This window comes from Lynx rufus, unplaced genomic scaffold, assembly GCF_022079265.1.
Source record: "Lynx rufus isolate CCGP_SWC_20201006 ecotype Redwood Valley unplaced genomic scaffold, mLynRuf1.p SCAF_8, whole genome shotgun sequence".
In the NCBI taxonomy this organism is placed as follows: Eukaryota; Metazoa; Chordata; class Mammalia; order Carnivora; family Felidae; genus Lynx; species Lynx rufus.
The window spans coordinates 41795128-41814699 of NW_025814896.1; the positions used below are offsets into that span (position 1 = coordinate 41795128).

The 19572-nt window shown below is 44.3% G+C and overlaps 1 protein-coding gene across 6 annotated transcripts in view; it reads right to left on the bottom strand.

The window, feature by feature from the left end:
- The window catches only part of KIF16B (kinesin family member 16B), a 289874-nt gene that overhangs the window by 52554 nt on the left and 217748 nt on the right, over positions 1–19572 (bottom strand). For all 6 annotated transcript variants that reach the window (XM_047067541.1, XM_047067539.1, XM_047067538.1 and 3 more), the window contains one exon: positions 2526–2615. In XM_047067541.1, the coding sequence (XP_046923497.1) occupies positions 2526–2615 (90 nt within the window). The remainder of the gene's footprint in view (positions 1–2525; positions 2616–19572) is intronic.

Here is a 19572-nt window from a genome sequence, read left to right on the forward strand (position 1 = left end):
TTTATTCTCTTCATGGCACTTAACATTATCTAAAACTATCTTATTTGTTGGTTTGTTTGTTTACTGTTCATTCTCTCTGCTTCCTGAGAGGAGGGGATGTGGCTGTCTTGCCGACAATGGTATTCAGTGTGGGGTGGTTCAATACAGACTTGTGACTGACTGGATGAAGGAGACCAGCCTGATTTTCCTCATTCGAAGCTCACTTAACTTTTTTCAGCAGGTACGTACACTCTTTCTGCCTTTGAAAAGGATTATCACATAGGTGATAATCTGTGTTCGTTAATGTTGCCGGCTACCAGGCAATCTCTTCCACTTACATACTTACATCATGTTTAACCTCAGGGGTGTTTTCTTCCATTATGTTTTGTTTTTTTTTTTTTAATTTTTTTTTCAACGTTTATTTATTTTTGGGACAGAGAGAGACAGAGCATGAACGGGGGAGGGGCAGAGAGAGAGGGAGACACAGAATCAGAAACAGGCTCCAGGCTCTGAGCCATCAGCTCAGAGCCTGACGCGGGGCTCGAACTTACAGACCGCGAGATCGTGACCTGGCTGAAGTCGGACGCTTAACCGACTGCGCCACCCAGGCGCCCCTCTTCCATTATGTTTTTAAAGACTGCTTCTGTTTGCTTTGAAATTTTCTTTAAAAACACTGATCAGGACTCGGCATCTGAGTGCCCAACCCTGAAACAACCTTTATACTAAAATGCCCAACATCTTCTGCCCATTACATTTTATGGATATTTTTCCTAGAAGGCATGCAGCTCACTTAAGATGGTAACTGTCACATAGTGTGCGTGTACGTTAAGTGTTAGTTATTATATTTTCCTTGTTTATTGTCAGTGTGTCCCCATATGAATTCAGGATACTTAAGAGAAGACATTTTTGTTCTTGTCCACCACTCTATTACTAGAATGTATTAAATCTGCCTACATACAATGGCGCTGAACTAATGGCACTGAAAGAACAGATATGAAATAAATCCTGCAATGCATGATACACACGTATTATAATTGATATGATATACATACATTTGTAGCATTGGGGAAAACCTGCACATTATTAAAGCACTGGTGGAGTAACTTATAATTAAGCAGGTAATGAGCTGCAAAGCTCAATTTAAAAACAAGTCACTCTATACGGTAATATGTACATGATACTTCCAATTTTTATTGTCAATATTAACTTGGGACATGAAGAGTAATTGCAGAAACAAACTCAATAACTTGACTTTGATGCAGTTACTTCTGGAACTGAAGCCTCTTGAGGAACACTGAACTAAAATCCAAATTCGCCACTTCTTCAGCTTTTAATTCATTGCTACCTAAGAGCTTAACAAGAGAATTTCGGATACCTCAATTCCCAGTACTCAAGGAAGCTTTTATTTATAAAAAGGAATTTCTCTTTATATTTATATCAGATAGGAAAGAGTAAGAGCCATGGAAAGGTTGATGTGAGGGAAAAATGTCTGACTAAATTCTTTTCTAGGCTGTCATAAGAAACTATAAAAATAGTGTCGAAAAGCAATACTTAGTGAGAGCAGATATTAGACAATGACTACTGACTGATTTGCAGTCAGTTCAAACCAAAATTCCCAAAGAGTTGTGCAGATACAAGGCTTCCTTTAGTTCAAGTAAAAACACTCCCTCACTCACTCGCTCACTTGGAAGATACACATTAACTTTAAGAATACTTTTCTTTGTTAAGAAGGATTTTAGGGGCGCCTGGGTGGCTCAGTCAGTTAAGCGACCCACTTCAGCTCAGGTCACGATCTCACGGTCCATGAGTTTGAGCCCCGCGTCAGGCTCTGTGCTGACAGCTCACAGCCTGGAGCCTGCTTCAGATTCTGTGTCTCCTCTCTCTGCCCCTCCCCTGCTCATGCTCTCTCTCTGTCTCAAAAATAAATAAAAATACTACAAAAAAAAAAAAAAAAAAAAGAAGGATTTTAAAAACTAGTCTTTGCCCAAAGAGGAAAAGATTAATAATGTATCAATACACTCTGGATATCTGATCAGATGTATGAAATACCCCCTTGCTTCTAGAGAATTCCATATTGACTATCTACCTCCCAACCATGTTTGATGGCAAATTAACCTTAAAGACCTAATTTCTCATGAAGTGGAAGTCTTAGCATTGATATATCTTTTTTAAGAGAAAAAAAGGGCAAATCTATATTGAGGGATTTATTACTGTTTCATTTAGTAGATCTTACCATTAAGAAGTTGTAAGTTTATTAAAATATTTGTTTAAAATTGGTAAAATGTATTAAAAGGGTAGAATTCATTTACTGTCACTTTACTATCACTTTCAAAATCCTGTGTTCAGAAAATGTTTAAATTGTGTAGAACAGAAATGAAACAAAGAACAAAAGTTAAAAAGCTACCTTTGACAGATGCGTAATTGCAACAAAACTCGGTGACACTTACAAGCTAATACCTAAAGGGAGGGGAGCATGATAATGCAATCAGCTCATTTACTTTATAAAATAAATGTTCTTAATTGGAGATAATTATTTCATAACTTACCTCTGCATACTTTAACTTCAATGTTTTATGCATTTCTCGAAAGCGACTGTAGCGCCTGAATACGGTCCATGTCTCATCTAGGACAGTAATCTATTACCAGGAAAATCAAAATAAATCAGCATTAATTAGAGGGGAAAAGATGACTAGAATTAAAAAAAAATAATTTTAAAATTAACAAAAAGTGATTAGCATGTGAAATTTCTCCAGAACTGAAAACATTAATCTAGCTGCATAAATAAGACTTATAAATAATAAGTGTTCTCTACTTAAGGATGCATCTCTGGTTCCTAAATCTGTTTATAAGCAGCATGTGCCTATGTAAAATGAAAGACAGTCGCCTCTTAATGGCTTATAAAAAGTGTCCCTTTACTCTGCACTTGGGTGGTAGAAAGTAAATCCCATAGGGTGACCTTTCTGTTATGGCACTGTGCCCATACAAAATGTCAGTGCAGGCTCCCACATGCCACCATAGTGGATAGGATGGGAAAAAATGAGAGAAGGAGAAGCCAAGAAGTAAAGGGAGGAGGAAAAGGAGGAAGAGAAGGTAGAAGGAGAAAGAGGACAAAGAAAGATGAGAAAAAAAAAATCTGTAACTCAATTATTAGCATAAAAACATACAACATAGTTGGCTTTATTTTAGAGGAGGGATTCTCAGTCCAATCTTTAACTGGTAGTTGAACTTATAGTTCCTGTTGAATGTGCTAACTGGTACACATGCAAAGGTCCTGAGGCACATCAGCTCACATAATCAAGATCACGGTGACAAGGGGAGGCTGGTAGACACCACCAGCCTGGACAATCACAGGCTAACAAGTCTCAAATTCCTATTACAGTTCCCACTTTTCTTCCTAGCTCTAGACCCATGCACCCGAGTTGGAGACATCATTCTTTAGATGTCACGCCATAGGAACTTCAAGGTCATGTTGTCTAAAACCAAACTCCACATGCTCTCTCTAGTCTCTAGTTCTTATCTGGTGTATTTTGCCACCATCCAGCAAGCCCTGTCAGACAGATGCTGAAGCCACACCTGATCCCCTCCTCCCCACCAATGTGACCAAGGTCCAATGAGTACTAGGTCTTGCTCTTTTTGCTTTGTAAACATTTCTTAGAGTTCTATCCTTCCATCCTCCACCATCATCACCATCTCGCTCTGGGCCAGCGGGTCTCAGATGGCCTTTGCCAGGGCCTCCCCCAGCTGTCTGCATCCACATTTGCCCCCTCCAATCCCTTCTCTGCACAACTGCAAGGGCAGCTTTATTCCACACACTCCGCCCCCCTAAAGACCCTGTGGTAATTTCATACTGCCATAGAAAAGAGCCCACATTTTTAATTTTAAAGAGCCAAATTTAAAATTTTTAACCCACTGCCTGCAGCAGCCTCATTTCAAGCCTGCCCCCCCCCTTAGGTGTCTTCACTCCTGCATACTCCCTGAAAGCACATACTCTTTCCCACCGCAGGGCCCTCGCATGGGTCTTATCCCTTTATGGGAAATCTTATCTTGCACATTACAGCAATGCCCTTCTCGAGCACTGTCATTCAACCTGACTCTCCCACATATAAACCACAGGGGATCAGTAGGTAGGGAGAAGCAATAGTGGGGAGAATACCCATGCGGTAGCTTTGGGAGGAGTGAGTCTTGAGTCTCAGCCATTTGGTTCGCTCATTTCCCAAAGTGGCAAGTGAGATGATTTTAGGTTACAGGAGCATGTACTTTTACTTTTTTTTTTTTTTTTTTTTTTAATTTTTTTTTTCAACATTTATTTATTTTTGGGACAGAGAGAGACAGAGCATGAACGGGGGAGGGGCAGAGAGAGAGAGGGAGACACAGAGGGAAACAGGCTCCAGGCTCTGAGCCATCAGCCCAGAGCCTGACGCGGGGCTCGAACTCCCGGACCGCGAGATCGTGACCTGGCTGAAGTCGGACGCTTAACCGACTGCGCCACCCAGGCGCCCCGTACTTTTACTTTTTAAAAAAAATGTTCAGCATTCTGGTTCTGTATTCATTATTTTCTTTTTTCTTTTTTTAATATGAAATTTATTGTCAAATTGGTTTCCATACAACACCCAGTGCTCATCCCAACAGGTGCCCTCCCCCATCACCCACTTTCCCCTCCTCCTACCCCCCACCAACCCTCAGTTTGTTCTCAGTTTTTAAGAGTCTCTTATGTTTTGGCTCCCCCCCTTCTCTTTTCTTTTTTTTCTTCCCCTCCCCCATGGTCTTCTGTTAAGCTTCTCAGGATCCACTTAAGAGTGAAAACATATGGTATCTGACTTTCTCTGTATGACTTATTTCACTTAACATAACACTCTCCAGTTCCATCCACGTTGCTACAAAAGGCCATATACCTAGGGGCACTTGTACCCCAATGTTTGTGGCAGCACTTTGAACAATAACCAAATTATGGAAAGAGCCTAAATGTCCATCAACTGACGAATGGATAAAGAAATTGTGGTTTACATACACAATGGAATACTATGTGGCAATGAGAAAGAATGAAATATAGCCTTATGTATTCATTATTTTCAATGATTTTTTTTAAAATTGTGGCAGGTTTCTTCTTATGAGTTCCCCCTAAAAAGTTATTTCTCTAAGGAAATAAAAAAGGTAAGTATATTTACAAAAAAATAAAAGGCATTAAATTAAATAAAAACAGTACAGTTCTGCAGCTGTAAGTTTTTAAGGCTGGTACGCAAGTCACCACACTGCTCCCTGTGGCTAAGCTGGGGGAGGGGGAGCTTTCTCTCTGATCTCTCCTCTTCAATAGACCACACTGAAGCACTGTGAGGGAGGCCACCACAATCAGCATGGGTGTGAGGACTTCCTTAGGGTGAGAACACAGCAATACACTGCTCTGGCTGGATGCAAACCAGGTATCCAAGAGAGAACTGTAACAGGAGGGGCCATGATGCTGTCTACTTGTCAAGAGAACCCAGAACGTTAACGGGGCCACACTCAGGGCCTGGGAGCAGGAAGACGCTGGATGCTCACAGGTGAGACCTTGCTGGGTTGGGACTTTGAATTCCATAGGAAGTCATCAAAGAAGCCTAGAACTCCCTCATCCCTCAGTCTCTACTGCTCCCTGGCTCTCTGTTGAACTCCTAACCAGTCACCAGCAACACCCTAGATCCTTAGCCTCGTCCAGAAACATCCCCTTCATCCTCACTCTAACTGGAAACTGGCTCTCCCCTGAAGAATCACTTGGCCTGCAGTCCTCTCAAGTAGGGGCTATTTTCTGCTGGGATGTAGGAAGGCACTGTTGTTCTCCTACCCAACTTTCAAACCATCATTCCTCTGTCCATTCTGAAATCCCTCCTCTGTGAAGCTCATGCCTTCCGATCCTGCGCTCCATCTTTCCTGCAGGGGCCGATGCACCTTAGTCACTTCTCCAACTCCCTGAAGGTCTTGGGCTCTGCTCACTGTCATCCATGCCAACACTATGGAACTGCTGTCATGAATCTTGTCCATTCCATTCACACACAGATGATCCTTCGACACCGTGACCTGGTCCTCGACCTCTGCCTGGTTCCTTCCTCACTCAACCTGGAAACCATGGGCAATCATGACCACCATTCCCTTGCATTCCACCTCAAACCTCTTCATCCTGCTCTTGAAATTCCCTGGACTAAGAACTAAACCATAGCCCTGGTGAAATGCAACATGGTCCTGCATCTGCCTAGTAGAATGTGGCTGAAGTAAAAAACGCCACCGAGTGGACTGACTGGTCTCATCTAAAAGTCACAGTCCACACTTTTCAGTCAGCCTGGAGGCCTCCCACCAGTCATACCTCATTTTCCAGTTCCATCCACTCTTCTCCTAGGTAAGTTTTCTAAAAGTCTACCCCATCTTTCTCCTCAAGCCTCCATCACTTCTCTCCTGGTCCTCAGTGGATAACCTTAATTCCAACTGCATTGAGAAAATGAAAGAAATCCAAAGAACATTTCCACAGGCACCCTCAAGCGAGTCTCCTCATTGCCACCATCTACCCTGTACCTCATGTTTTCCCCTGTTATCAGGCATGAGATACGGATCAGTGCTCCTGTTAAGGTCAAGCCCTCTTCTTAAACACTGGATTCCATCCTCTTTTGCCTGCTGAAGGATACTGCAATACACAATTTTCTCTTCTCTATCCTGTACCAACACATTCCCATCCTGTACTAGATTACTCCCATCGGCATCTATACGAGCTCTTATGTCCGTCATCTTAAACTCCCACCTTGGCCTCCCTTTCCTTTCTAATTACCACTCCATTTCTATTCTTCCCATCATAACAAATCTCCTTGAGAGTTTATTCTTGGTATCTTGATTTCTTTCTTACCATTATTCCTTGAATCCACTCCAATCTACACAGCATTCCACTCAAGCTACTCTTACCAAGGTCATCAACAACTTCCATATTTCCAATCCACTGGTTAATTCTTGGTCTTGATTATACTCCATGTATCAGCAGGATTTGATGTATCTGACAGGTCCTCCTTGCAACACCTTTTTCATTTGGCTTCCAGATGGCTACACTCCCTTACCTTAGTTTTCTTTGCTGAGATTTCTTATCTCTCTGACCTCTAAACATCAATATGTCCCAGGGCTTTGTCCTTGAACATGTTTTATTTTCTACCTGCACTCACTCCTTTAATGATCTCATCCCCATCTCATAGCTTACATGTATATGCTGATGATTCCCTGGGTGCTCATATCTGTCCCCCGAAACCAGACTCGTATATCCTACTGCCTATTTGGATGTCTAATTGCATCTCAGACTTAACATGGCTGAACTTACCAAACTCACTCACCTTCCCGCGTCCCCATCTCAGTAGATGACAATGCCACTCTTGTACCTGTTCAATCCCAAACCTCTGGCATCATCCTTGATGTTCCTCTTTCTCTCACAGCTCATATCCATTCAGTCAGCAAATCCTTTCCACCTAACTCCTAAATGTAATGAGACTCTGCCCAGTGCTCAACATGACCACCGCTCACATCTCAGTCTAAGCCACCACCCTCTCTTCTGTGGGTTATTTTTAAGAGCCTCCTAGTGGATCTCCTTGCTTCTGCTCTCCCCTAACCCCAACTTTCCCTTCTCACACAGCGGCCAAAGCGATCTTGTCAAAAATGAAGTCAGACGGGGCCATTTCTTTGCCTGAAGTGGACATCCTTCCAAGCTGCCCCATATCACTCAGGGTGTAAATTCAAGTTCTTCAACTGACCTACAAGGATCGCTAGGATTTGTCTCCTTCCCAGCATCATTTCCAACCACACACTCCCTTGCTCATTCTGGTTTCCTCGCCTATCTGGAACATTTCAAATGTGCGACACAGAAGGTATGTCCTTGGGGACTTTTCATGAGATTTTTCCTCTTTCTGGAATACTCTTGCCACATGACTAGCTCCTTCACTTCCTTTAGGTCTTTGCTCAAAAGTCACCTTCTCATTTATATCTTCTCAGGATATACTATCTAAAACTGCACCCCCTTTCCCATCTCCACACTACTTGCTCCTCTTCTCCAACTTATTGTTATACTAGGCACTACTCACTACCCACCACGGTATCTTGTTTTCTGTCTACCTTCTCCACTGGAATGTAAGCTCCAGGAGAGGTGGCATTTTTCGCTGGTTTTCACCACACCTTAGAAGAGTACTTGGCATGTCACAGGCATCCTAAATGAAGAGCAGGAAGAGGGAGCTCCAAGGTGGACTTGTCTTACATATGCTCAGGCTCTTGGTGACAATGAGACAGCAATACTTCTTTCATCTCTCTGGGTGGAAGAGATGCCCTCAAGGAAAAATGAGGATAAAGATACGGTAAAGTGGGCACTTCGCTTGTGGGGCTTTGGCCTATGGTTTTTCTACCTTGTTTTCTCAGCTCATTAATGTGGGACCACCTTTTGAAATCTCTAATGAAATCTACCTCACCGTCTGGGGGTTCATTCCCCTTTCCCACAGTGGACCCAGAAGAGTGCTTCTATAAGGGATACCAATGTCTCTAACAAGACACACACACACCAAATCCTGGGGAGGAGGTGACATGGCTAAGTAATTTCCTGGGCAGCAGAATCGAGAGCATTGGGCACCAGATAACAAGTCAACAAGGAGAGGACGGAGTCCTTGAGAGAATCCCCAGAAAGGTATCCAATGTACTTCCTTCCACTTTCTTGATATCAGCCCCCAGAGCTCACAGTGGGATGTGGGATGCTAACATGGTGGTGTGCAGAGCTGGGAGGGGACAGAGAAAGATGGCCCAATGTGCAGAGGCCTGTCCACAGCTTTATACATGTACTCCTTTGAACTGGGCCTGATAAGGTCTGTACAGGTGTCAGAGGCATCCCCGTTTTCACTGTGCTATGCTGGTGACTCCAAGAGTCCCACTATTAATAAAAAGGAAGGGGACTCTGTGGAACCATTAACACCGTATATACAATTTCTCCAAAGTGTTGAACAATGAAGATCATTATTGGCACATTCTGGGTAATGATTTATTTTATTGCCTATCTTACTTGATATTTTAATAAACTCAAGTCAACAAACCCACATACAGATCTGAATGACCTCAACCCTCGAGGTTTCAGTCTATAGTCTAAATCACTGGTTCTCAAAGTGTGATGTCTGACCAGCAGCACCGGCCTCACTGGGCAACTTGTTAGAAATGCAAGCTCGGACATTGTACCCACACTTATTTAATTAGGAACTCTGAGGTGGGGCCTGGCAACCCATGTTTCGTTTTGTTTTGTTTTAATTTATTTTTGAGAGACAGAGAGAGACTGAGCATGAATGGGGGAGGAGCAGAGAGAGAGGGAGACACAGAATCGGAAGCAGGCTCCAGGCTCCGAACTGTCAGCACAGAGCCCGACGCGGGGCTCAAACCGACAAATTGTGAGATTATGACCTGAGCTGAAGTCGGACACTTACCCGGCTGAGCCACCCAGGCGCCCCAAAACCCGTGTCTTAACAAACCTTTCAGGGGATTCAGGGTAAGCACCCATGCCATAAACTACTTGTAGTATTGCTGGTCCAGGATCAAAATATGGCGGCTGACTGGCCTCCCACCCTCTCTCAACGCCAAGGGCCCTTAGTATGGCATTCAGGGACTTTTCCAAGCTGACCGAATGCTACCTTTCTACCCTCAGCTCCCGGTGGATCAGAAATCTCACATTTCACACAGAATCTCACACTCAACACAGAACTATGATGTATTCATTGGTCTTTTGCAGGGTCTTTTTAATGGCCTCTCATAGTTCCATTCTATGACTAGAGAGCTTCTGTTCAGCCTCCAGGGCCGCACCCAAACAAACCACAGTCCCTCCCTTGGCAGCTTCCTTCCTCCTCTTCTGTCCCTGGAAAAATCATTCCCTCCTCCGTGATTTCTTAGTGTGTACTCAATGCTTAACCAGAGCACATATCACAGGGTATCAGTTATATAATTAAAGTTGTACTAATTAACTTATAGAACTGGTATTGGTTATATGAATGCCTCTGTACCCTCCAGAATTTTAAGCCTTCTAAGGGAATGAGCCTTTGGCAATAACTGGGGTAGAAGTAGGAGAACTCTCACTGCAGAGATAAACATTTATTGAGCTACTACTATGTGCCGGACTGGTAGTTTGCTGAAAGACGTTCTTAAGATTATTTTGCTTTTCCAATCAGGTAAGAGTGCCAGGTTTGGCCCAGGGCAACCAAAATGGTGAACAAAGCCTGCCGCAATTGTGGCTCCACACAGTCTGTGCTGGTGGTTTCTTGGAGGTTCATCTGAATCAGATTATTTGAATTAGTCACACAATACTATGCTTTCTTTTTTTAACTGCACGGAGAATATGGTGCCTTTTCAATGTATCTGTAACCTAAGCTTACAGTGACACGTAGAGGGATTTCTAAATTAGCCAGGTTAAGTACAGGGATTGAAACAGCTCAAGCTTCCTACTTCATATATGAACCATCTAAATCTCCCCTTGTCTATCAACATGGAAAGAGGATGAAGACAAGGATGATGAAAAATTAAGGCCAGCCATGATCACCGCAGAAGTGGGTGGCAAGGCGACCGCATGTGTCATCTCTCCAAGGAAAGTGTCAAACCCCTTCAAGATGAGGTTTGGACAAACTACACAAAAAGGAGAGATATATATTAAAGTCCCATTTTGCCCCAAATTAAAATTGGGCATGAGATAAGGTGTTGATGCAGAGAAGGGACAGATCACTACAACAGATAAATCAGACCAAAATATTCGATTATTTTCTTCAGTGTTGAGAAAGCAGGGCATCATTACTGTGTATCTTTGAGGAGCAAATTCATTACTTCTCTCTCACTGAATGGTTCTGCTGATACAAATCCATCTTTTCTGGGCCATAAAATGATCAAGTGCAACTTAAACACCATAAACATGTCCACAAGATGAACTGCATTTACTTATAAACAATTCTCGATTGAGTGCTTTCCACAAATTTATGTTATATACATATTTTGCTGGTTTGAGAATTGCCGATTTTAAGATCTGTCATCAGTATATATTCCCTTACATGTATCTATCTGTGTAAGGACGAGAATCTATAATTTTTCACCCAAAGAAAACTCTTCTAGCTGGCCTCCATGTAAATAGTTACTTGTGGAATTCTCTCAAACAACATTTTGAGGAGGTACCTGAAGTATGTAAAAATAAAATTCCTTCTACTTCGTAATAGTTTGGAAGAAATCGTCAAAATGCCAACCTAATATTTCCTAAAAGTTTTTATGCTAAAACATTATACTAAAGTTTTGTCAGATTTTTGCAAAATATAGTCTTCAGCAACACAACTGTGAACACGTTCAAGGGAACATGAACCTTCTTACAAACACTGGAATCTGTATGGTCGGAAGTGTTAATACATCAGACTTAATTAAAAGCTCAGACAACTGTCAAAATGGAACTAAACTGGAAGTGGAAAAAGAGGCCAACACCTCACTAACCACAGCCTGCCCATCATCCTGTAACTCCTTGCTCTGGTCCACCTCTAAGATGGCCAAATCCTTCAAAGGGTTTCGAATGGGCACGCTCGCCCTACGTTTGTGGAGTCCACTGTCTTCACTGGGATGCTCGTAACCTCTTCTGGTCTCTTAGCTCACCTCTTCTCTCTTGATCACTCCTCCTAGGCCCAGGCTGGATTCCAGGTCAGTCTTCCTGCCACTGGAGGACCAGCGAGGTGACCTCATTTCCCCAGCTCCCTGGACTTTTCTGGTGGGGCCACATTAGAATAACCCCCCCAAATCAGGCAGTCTAGGGTGCCCGCTTTCTCTCCTGTGTGCTGCCTCCCACAGAAAGCAGAAAGTATGAAATTTATGCTCTTTTGACTCAGCAGGGTCACTCCTACTTGGAAATCCTTCCAGATTACATTCTCTGCAAGGAGTAGTTCAAAATTTTCTAGATTTCCAGTCCTCATGGACAGTGATAATGTTTTCTGAGGTGATTAGGGTCACCCAAAACCACCTTCCTGAGCACATTTCAAACCCTCTCAAAATAAGACTGTTGCTACATTCATTCCCTGCCTCCCCATCCCCCACCAAACCTCTTCATCTTCACTTCATTGTTCCCACTCTCTACCTGAGATTCCCGCCCCCCCCCCCACCCTTCCAGCCTGGCCTCAGGTGTACTGCTTCCTCTTAGCACAGATCCTTGATCTCTCACTGCCCTCAGGCCTCTATCCTGCCTTTCTCACTGCCTCAAAAGCCCTCCCTCTCTTTTCCAACTCACTGAAATCCCCCCATCTGCCTTAGGTAAACAAAAATGCTATCTTCCTGACTGCTTCTTCCTGACCCCCATTTTGCTTTGCATTGTTCTAGTTTTCTGCATGTTTCTCTCCCCCACTTCGTTGACCCTAGAGCACATGAACTGCTTACTCATCTTTTCTGTCCTTCAATATGTTGATAGTTCCATCATGGTCTTTAAAAAACAAAACAAAACAAAAATGAACCACTACGTTACATGTTACATATGTTATGTACCGAATGAGTATTTATTAAATAATAAACAATGGAGACAGTGGAGCCCATGGTCTCTTTTTAATAAATAATTTAAAAAATTTTTTTAATTTTTATTTATTTTTGAGAGAGAGACAGAGAACAAGTGAGGAGGGGGCAGAGAGAGAGAGAGAGAGAGAGAGAGAGAGAGAGAGAGAAAATCTAAAGCAGGCTCCAGGCTCTAAGCTGTCAGCACAGAGCCCGATGCAGGGCTCAAACTCACGAACTGTGAGATCACGACCTGAGCCACCCAGGTGCACCTTAATACTTTTCTACTGCATTTTCCAATTCCCTTTCTCTCCTGCAATGTGGGCCGTGGAATGAACTGCATTTTAGTCTGTTTCTGACTTACCTGTAGCTATTTCAAGTTCTTAGAAAGTATGCATTAGAGGAGATAAAGGGAGAGGGTAACGAATTGCAAAACAAAGAAAGACAAAAGGTCATTTATCAAATTCCTTTTGGAGAGAGGATTCTGCCAATTGAGAAGAAATACTGTGACAAAAGATTTGGGGTAAGGAGAGTGAGTGGGACAGGGAGAGTAGATGAAGACTCCCCCAAAACACATCAAGAAACAAAAGGTGGTCTCTAAGTTGCCTTTAAAGGGGTGGGTCCTAGTTAAACTTCAGAGCATTTGTTTCTGAACTTCAAGGTCCTTCAGGTATGTAAACTTAAAAAAAAAAAGGCCTAAGAAGTAGGCTTGAGCGGAATCTTCACTTAGCAAGGGGGCAGCAGCTGGAGCTCCCAAAGGGTATCTGGGAAGCAGGAGTGGGAAGGCTGGTGAACATAATTTTGGAGAACATTATGTTTGGGAGAACATAATTAGCTAACAGGGTATTTTCAGTAATTTGCTCTGAGATGTGCAATGCACCTCCTTCTTTGGTTTCCCTGGGGAAATTTCAGGCAAGTTTATACGCCTTTCTTTCTGAGAAACCCAGAGGAGTGCTGAGCTCTGTAGCCAAGTGGACACAAAGGAAAAGACACTGTGTCAGCAACCACCCAGGAGGCAAGAGACTAGCTGCCATTTGAATCATGCCCATGAACTCTGTGTAACGAGATCCTGAAGTGACCAGGCATCCCCCTGCATCACAGTGGTCCCATGAACCAAGAGGCTACCAACAATGGAAATTCGGCCTCCAGGGCACCTGAGTCAAGAAGTCAGGCCCCAGCAGGAGCACGGTCTTCAAGCCAGTGCACTGGGCAAGGAGAGAGGAGTCTATAATCCACTCCCAGATCTGCCCTGGCTGTTGGTGACATGGATGGGAGATGTATGGAGCTGGAGCATAAAGATTTCGGAAAGTAGGAGGCCCATGCCAAGGTAAGATCATTTGGCCTTCTATCCAGGAAACTCCCCAAACATCCTTCCGTGAAGATGCAGCACCAAGTACATGAAGTGCCCCAGAGCCCTTGGCTTCCAAACCTGCTCCGAATGCAGTGTGTCGGGAAGAAAAGAGCCTAAGCCGACTGCTGACTTACATCACATCTACGTAACTATGAAGTGGTGCAAGATCCAATAGAGCTTTCTCGCTGACCAAAGAATCAGCCTTCTGCAATAACTAGAAATTACAACTACTCGATGCTTCAGTTTCAGCACCCTCAAACTTGAGATAATTTCGTTTATTTTAGTGTACACTAAAATACAAGATCATTACTAATAAGTACTTCTCCCTTCCCCTAACACCTCTTCAAAACCAGTGAGGAATAGGGGAAATTATTCTACTTTAAAATTGTGGGAAATTGCCTAACCAATTTTCCTTCCAATTACCGAGGTATTCAGAGGCAAAGACCAGAATGCAAATGCGCTACCAGTCATCACTGGAGAATGGAATAGTGAAAAGCTCTGGATGAAGACACACTCAGATCCTAACTTTAGTCTAGTCACTAATTAGCTGTGTGACCTGGGCTCCATTACACAACTCCTCCAGGCCTCAGTTTCTTCATCTGTGAAATGGGCTCAGGATACTAAACTACAGATGAATGAAAAACATGTGAAACAATTAGCAGGGTGTTTTAGCACCCAATAAATGGTAACTCCTAGCACTGTGATCACAGGTCTTTTCTTAGGCACCACTCAAAGGCAAGGGGTATCTTTGGATAGCAACTGCAAAAATGGGAGTGCAAACCATTTTATGATTTATTTTTTTAAAGTTTATTTATTTATTGTGAGAGAGAGAAAGAGGGAGGGAGGGTCAGAGAGAGGGGAAGGGAGAGAGAATACCAAGCAAGGTACATACTGTCAACACAGAGCCCAACACAAGGCTCAAATCCACGAACTGTGAGATCATGACTTGAACTGAAACCCAGAGTCGGATGCTTAACCAACTGAGCCACTCAGCGACCCTCATTTTGTAATTTAAAAAAAAAAAAAATTTTTTTTTTTACTGTTTACGTATTTTTGAGAGAGAGAGATAGAGAGATAGAGGCAGACAGACAGAGGGTGAGTGGGGGAGGGTCAAAGAGAGAGGGAGACACAGAATCTGAAGCAGGCTCCAGCCTCTGAACTGTCAGCACAGAGCCTGACGCGGGGCTCAAACCCATGGAGCACAGGATCATGACCTGAGCTGAAGTCCGACACTTAACGGACTGAGCCGCCCAGGCACCCCTGTGATTTAGTTTAAAACCAATTTTATTCCAGGAAGAGATGTTAAACCTCCCTCCCCAAATTCTAAAGTTTTGGAAGAAGAATTATTAATATATTCTTATAGGGAAAAAACAAACTTGAAATGAAAATTCAAGGCATGGCCAAACCAAGTTGACTGCTTTCCTTCTGCGCTTATGACTCAATCTCATTTCTTCTTTGCCATTTTTCATATGTGCAGCATTTATTTTGTGAAGGCAAACACAACTGCCCCAAGTGAAAGTGATATAAAAAGATGAGTTGCTCTGTGTGAAAATAAGGGAAGGGAAAAAGGTTTTGTCTTAATTTTTGTAGCGAAAGACAAAGTTCTCAAAAAGATGGGAAGGTGCTTAAAAAAATAGGATAAAATATGATTCTTCTAGTCCCAATGTTATTTCTTTGACTTGTTATTTATGTTTGAAAATAACACACAAAGGGATCTAGATGGACCGCAGCTTATGCAACACTCCATTTGTCTCGACTATGCTAATACACATACAGGGAGAGAATCTATCAAGTTACTAATAAGCAGAGATTCAGATGCCAACACACAAATCCTTCTGAACATTTATATTCTATCAAGTTGGGAGTATTTCTGAAAGATGTATGTGTGCACAGTTTATCTAACAGACTGGAATGGCGCTTATTTCTGTTCTGCCAAATAAAGAGAAATTTCTCTGACTGTAAATGTGATTGCTCCAACTCGCAAAGTGCACATTTTCTGGGCATTTCCTCTCTTCATGCTCCCTGGCAGGTCTCTCCACCATCAAATTCTCCAGGTCTGTCAGAGCCTTCTTAATAGCCCCAATTTACAGAGGGCCTGTAACTTGGCCAGAACTCGAGCTAAAAAATTAAAATGCACACAAAAATAGGTTTTGAAAGTAGGCAAGGATGTGGAAATGGCCCCCCATCCGGGGCAACACTAAAATATGGCGTCAACTCCTAAAAAGAGCAGAAAGTAGTGAAATTTAGAAGGCACATTGGGGCACCCGGGTTGCTCAGTCGGCTGAGCATCCCAACTCTCAGTTTCAGCTCAGGCCCTGATTCCAGGGTTGTGGGATAGAGTCCTGCATGAGCTCCACAATGAACATCAACCCTGCTTGGGATTCATATTCTCTCCCTTTTCCCTTCTCCCTCTCTCCCTCCTGCCGCCCCTCTCCCCAACTTGTGCTCTCTCTCAACCTTAAATAAATAAATAAATAAATAAATAAATAAATAAATAAATAAATAAATAAGGCACATTAAAATGAGTAAGCAAAGGAACCAGTATGGATCTCCTCACTGGCCATGTGGCCTTGGGCAAATCACTCATAATGGCCTAGTTCATTAAATGCAAGTAATACCCCCATCCTGGTATAGCTTCCACATTTGCGGAAATGCCTGGCAAAGTGCCCGGGCTGAGGAAGATGCCTGATAGATGACGGTGTCCTCCCCTGAAGAGAGGCTGCAAACGCAACTGCCTGAAGGGTTTAGCCAGGAACAAACCTCTGAGAGGCTCCGTGAGTACAGGGGTGTAAGACAGCAGGCAGCGCAGGGGGAGTCTAAGTGCTACCTGAGCACTTACAGCTCTGCCACAGAGGACGGATGAAGCTCCTCAGAGGGGCTGAGCACTGCCAGTAAGTAAGCCAGCAGCTCAGGTGAGACAGGTAAATAAACCTCCGGATATGTGCCAGAACAGAGGGCAGGACACAGGCAGCTTTCCAGACACAAAAGAATGCATAAGATGTGCTAAATAAAGTCCTATAACCTATAAGGCATGCTGGAGACAGATGGGATAAATAAATACGATAGAACAGATAAAAGCATTACCTCGAGATACAAAGTAGTAGGTCATGATCAGGCAGCTCAGGGCCAACAGCTAATTCAGCCCTGAATGGACCACCGTTGACAAGAAGGAGCCGGTCCCGTGCTGGGCCCACATGCGCGCTATCCAAGAAGTGCAGGTGAAAACCAGGGGTGCTCAGCAGGGCACCGGCCAGGCACGTGGCCTTGGGGCAAATGCGCACTGGCGAGCAGAGCGGGAAGGCTCTGGGGCAGAGAGAGACAGGGCAGGTGAACACGGTATGACCCTGGGGTCAGGTAGTGTGCTCCGCCCACCTGCTCCCCTCTCCCTGTGTGTGTAAATGGACTTCATAAACTGTGTGATCAGAGACTCCATCTGGTCTGTGAGCCCTTCCGGGCAGTCGGGGCTTGGCGTGTACAGTTCCCTCCGGTGATCTCCTCTGTGCCCAGGGGCAATGACGTCTGTGGCGCCGTGGAGGGAGGGCACGAGCCTCAAACCAAGAGGAGCCGCCGGCTCACCCCAATCAGGCTTGCTCTTTGGGAAAACCGGCCCAGGGTTCCCACATGTTCTGATATTTTACAGAAACGTGAGAAATTTGGATTTCCATGTCAGATCTCCCAAGTTTGAAATGCTGAGAACTCACCGAAATATTTGAAAACCTGTTCAGGCAAAATAACGCACATCATACACTGACAGTTTGCTTCCTCTCCCTTCATACCTTTGCACAGCTCTGTCTAGCCCGGGCCCTGAGGTCCCTGTCACGTGGCTCCTTCAGTTGTAAAAGCCAGAGGCCAGCTGCCTGAATTTTGCCTCTGGCTGCGTTTCAACTCCAGGGCAGCACTGACTGAGACTGGAAGAGGGGCTCACATACCTAAGCTCACGTGACAGGAAAGAAAACGACACCACAGACTGGGCACTCAGGAATCCCTCCCAGGTGGTCTACAAGCTTGTGCTGGAAGGGTACCCACCCCAAGGGTACACCTTCCCGCTATCATTCCCCCCTGTGTCTCCTCTCCTTCTCAGGCCGCCGATCAGGAGTTACAGAAAACCAGGTGCATCTGGAGGCAAGAGGAGGTGACTGTTCCTGTGGTACCTTTAGCACAAATCACGTGACTGAAATTAGGAACGGTTTTGTTTCAGATGTTGTGTGTTCAAGGTAAAGTATGTAGTCCTGTGTTCCTTTGGTCCACAAGTGGACCAAAGTGATTCTGCCCCAAAGGGCTGACCTCCTGCCACCACACAAAAAGCGCAGAGCGTTGTCCTTCTCTGAACAGCATGGGGTGGGTATGACTAGGGTGCCAGGTGGCCAGAGGGCTCCTTAGAAGAGACGACTCTACAACAGGTGCTTCCTGAGCAAGGGGCTGGCGTGCTCAGGTGACCAGCATAATGTCCAGCAGGTGGACAGTGGGTAGAGGGCTACCTCTCTGTGCAGAACGGAACCTCTCTGTGGGTGCTGGAGACTGCCGGAGCCAGGATGTGCGTGAGCTGGCGCGCTGGAGGGTAGGGTGGAGAGGCAGCGGGGAGGCAGAACGCACTGGCTTTCTTGCACTTAGACACAGTCCAGAAGCATGATTTGCCTGTACTTGCACTGGACCATGAGAGAAGCAGCCACATCATTAGGAAAACAGTGGGTGGGATGGCTATTCAATGACTGAATCCACCAGCACAGTCGGAGCACAGGGAGCCCGTGGGGGGCTGTTTACAAACGGCACAAGGACACAAAATCCCGAAGCTCTACAAGGGCTCTGACCAGTAAGAACACCCGGTGATGGACTTGTGTGTGTCACATTGTTAAGTGATCTCTCCTGGGTGGGTGACCATTATCAGTCAGAGACTTTGGGAGGGCTGGGGACTCAGCAAGGAGGGCCCAAAGGAAGACCATCTATAAACATGACAGTGACTGAAAGAAAACAATGTGACTGCCGCTGTGACCTCTGCAGTGAAGGGAGGAAACCAGGTGACAGGACAGAGAGTGGGGGGAAGGGGGACAACACGGCAGAACTCGCGGCTCTAGGAAGACAGAAAACAATCTCCTGTAAAGATTACCTACAGGTTTTACAGGAATAAAGACTCTTAGGAAACAAAATATTAAAAAAAAATACACCAGTGTTGGCTTATTTCTTTATATTACCATGTTAATATGTAAATTAAAGGGCAGAGAATTTAAAACGATGCTGGAAACACCAGGTTATTTCTATAACATAAGAGTATGCCAGCCTCCGTGAGACTTAACCACAGATTTCCCAGGCCAGTGTTTTGCATCCTACTGAAATCTAATTTAAAAATTAAATTCTATCCACCCTGGTCCTGGCTGACTGAAAATGGCAAGTATAACGCAGTGTAATTGATTTCCTGTATCAATCACTGAAAAGCATTTGAAGCAGGAGTTTTAAGATGACTGCTGGAGTCCAGTTAGTGGTATAACCTGTGACAGCTGCGGTTTAGAGCAAGCACGTATTGTACCAGTACATTCTGCTGACCAGCGGGTGACATTCAACACCATTCAGCACAGAATGTGCTCTTCTCCAAGAGTAGCTAGACTAGCACGCCCACAGCTCTCTGCCCGCCTGTGACATCAGTCTGCAGGCCGTACATCTCTTGCAGTACACGTGGACACAGTCCCAGAAGGATGTGCTATTGCGACCTGCTGGAAGGCATAACCACAATGGTGATG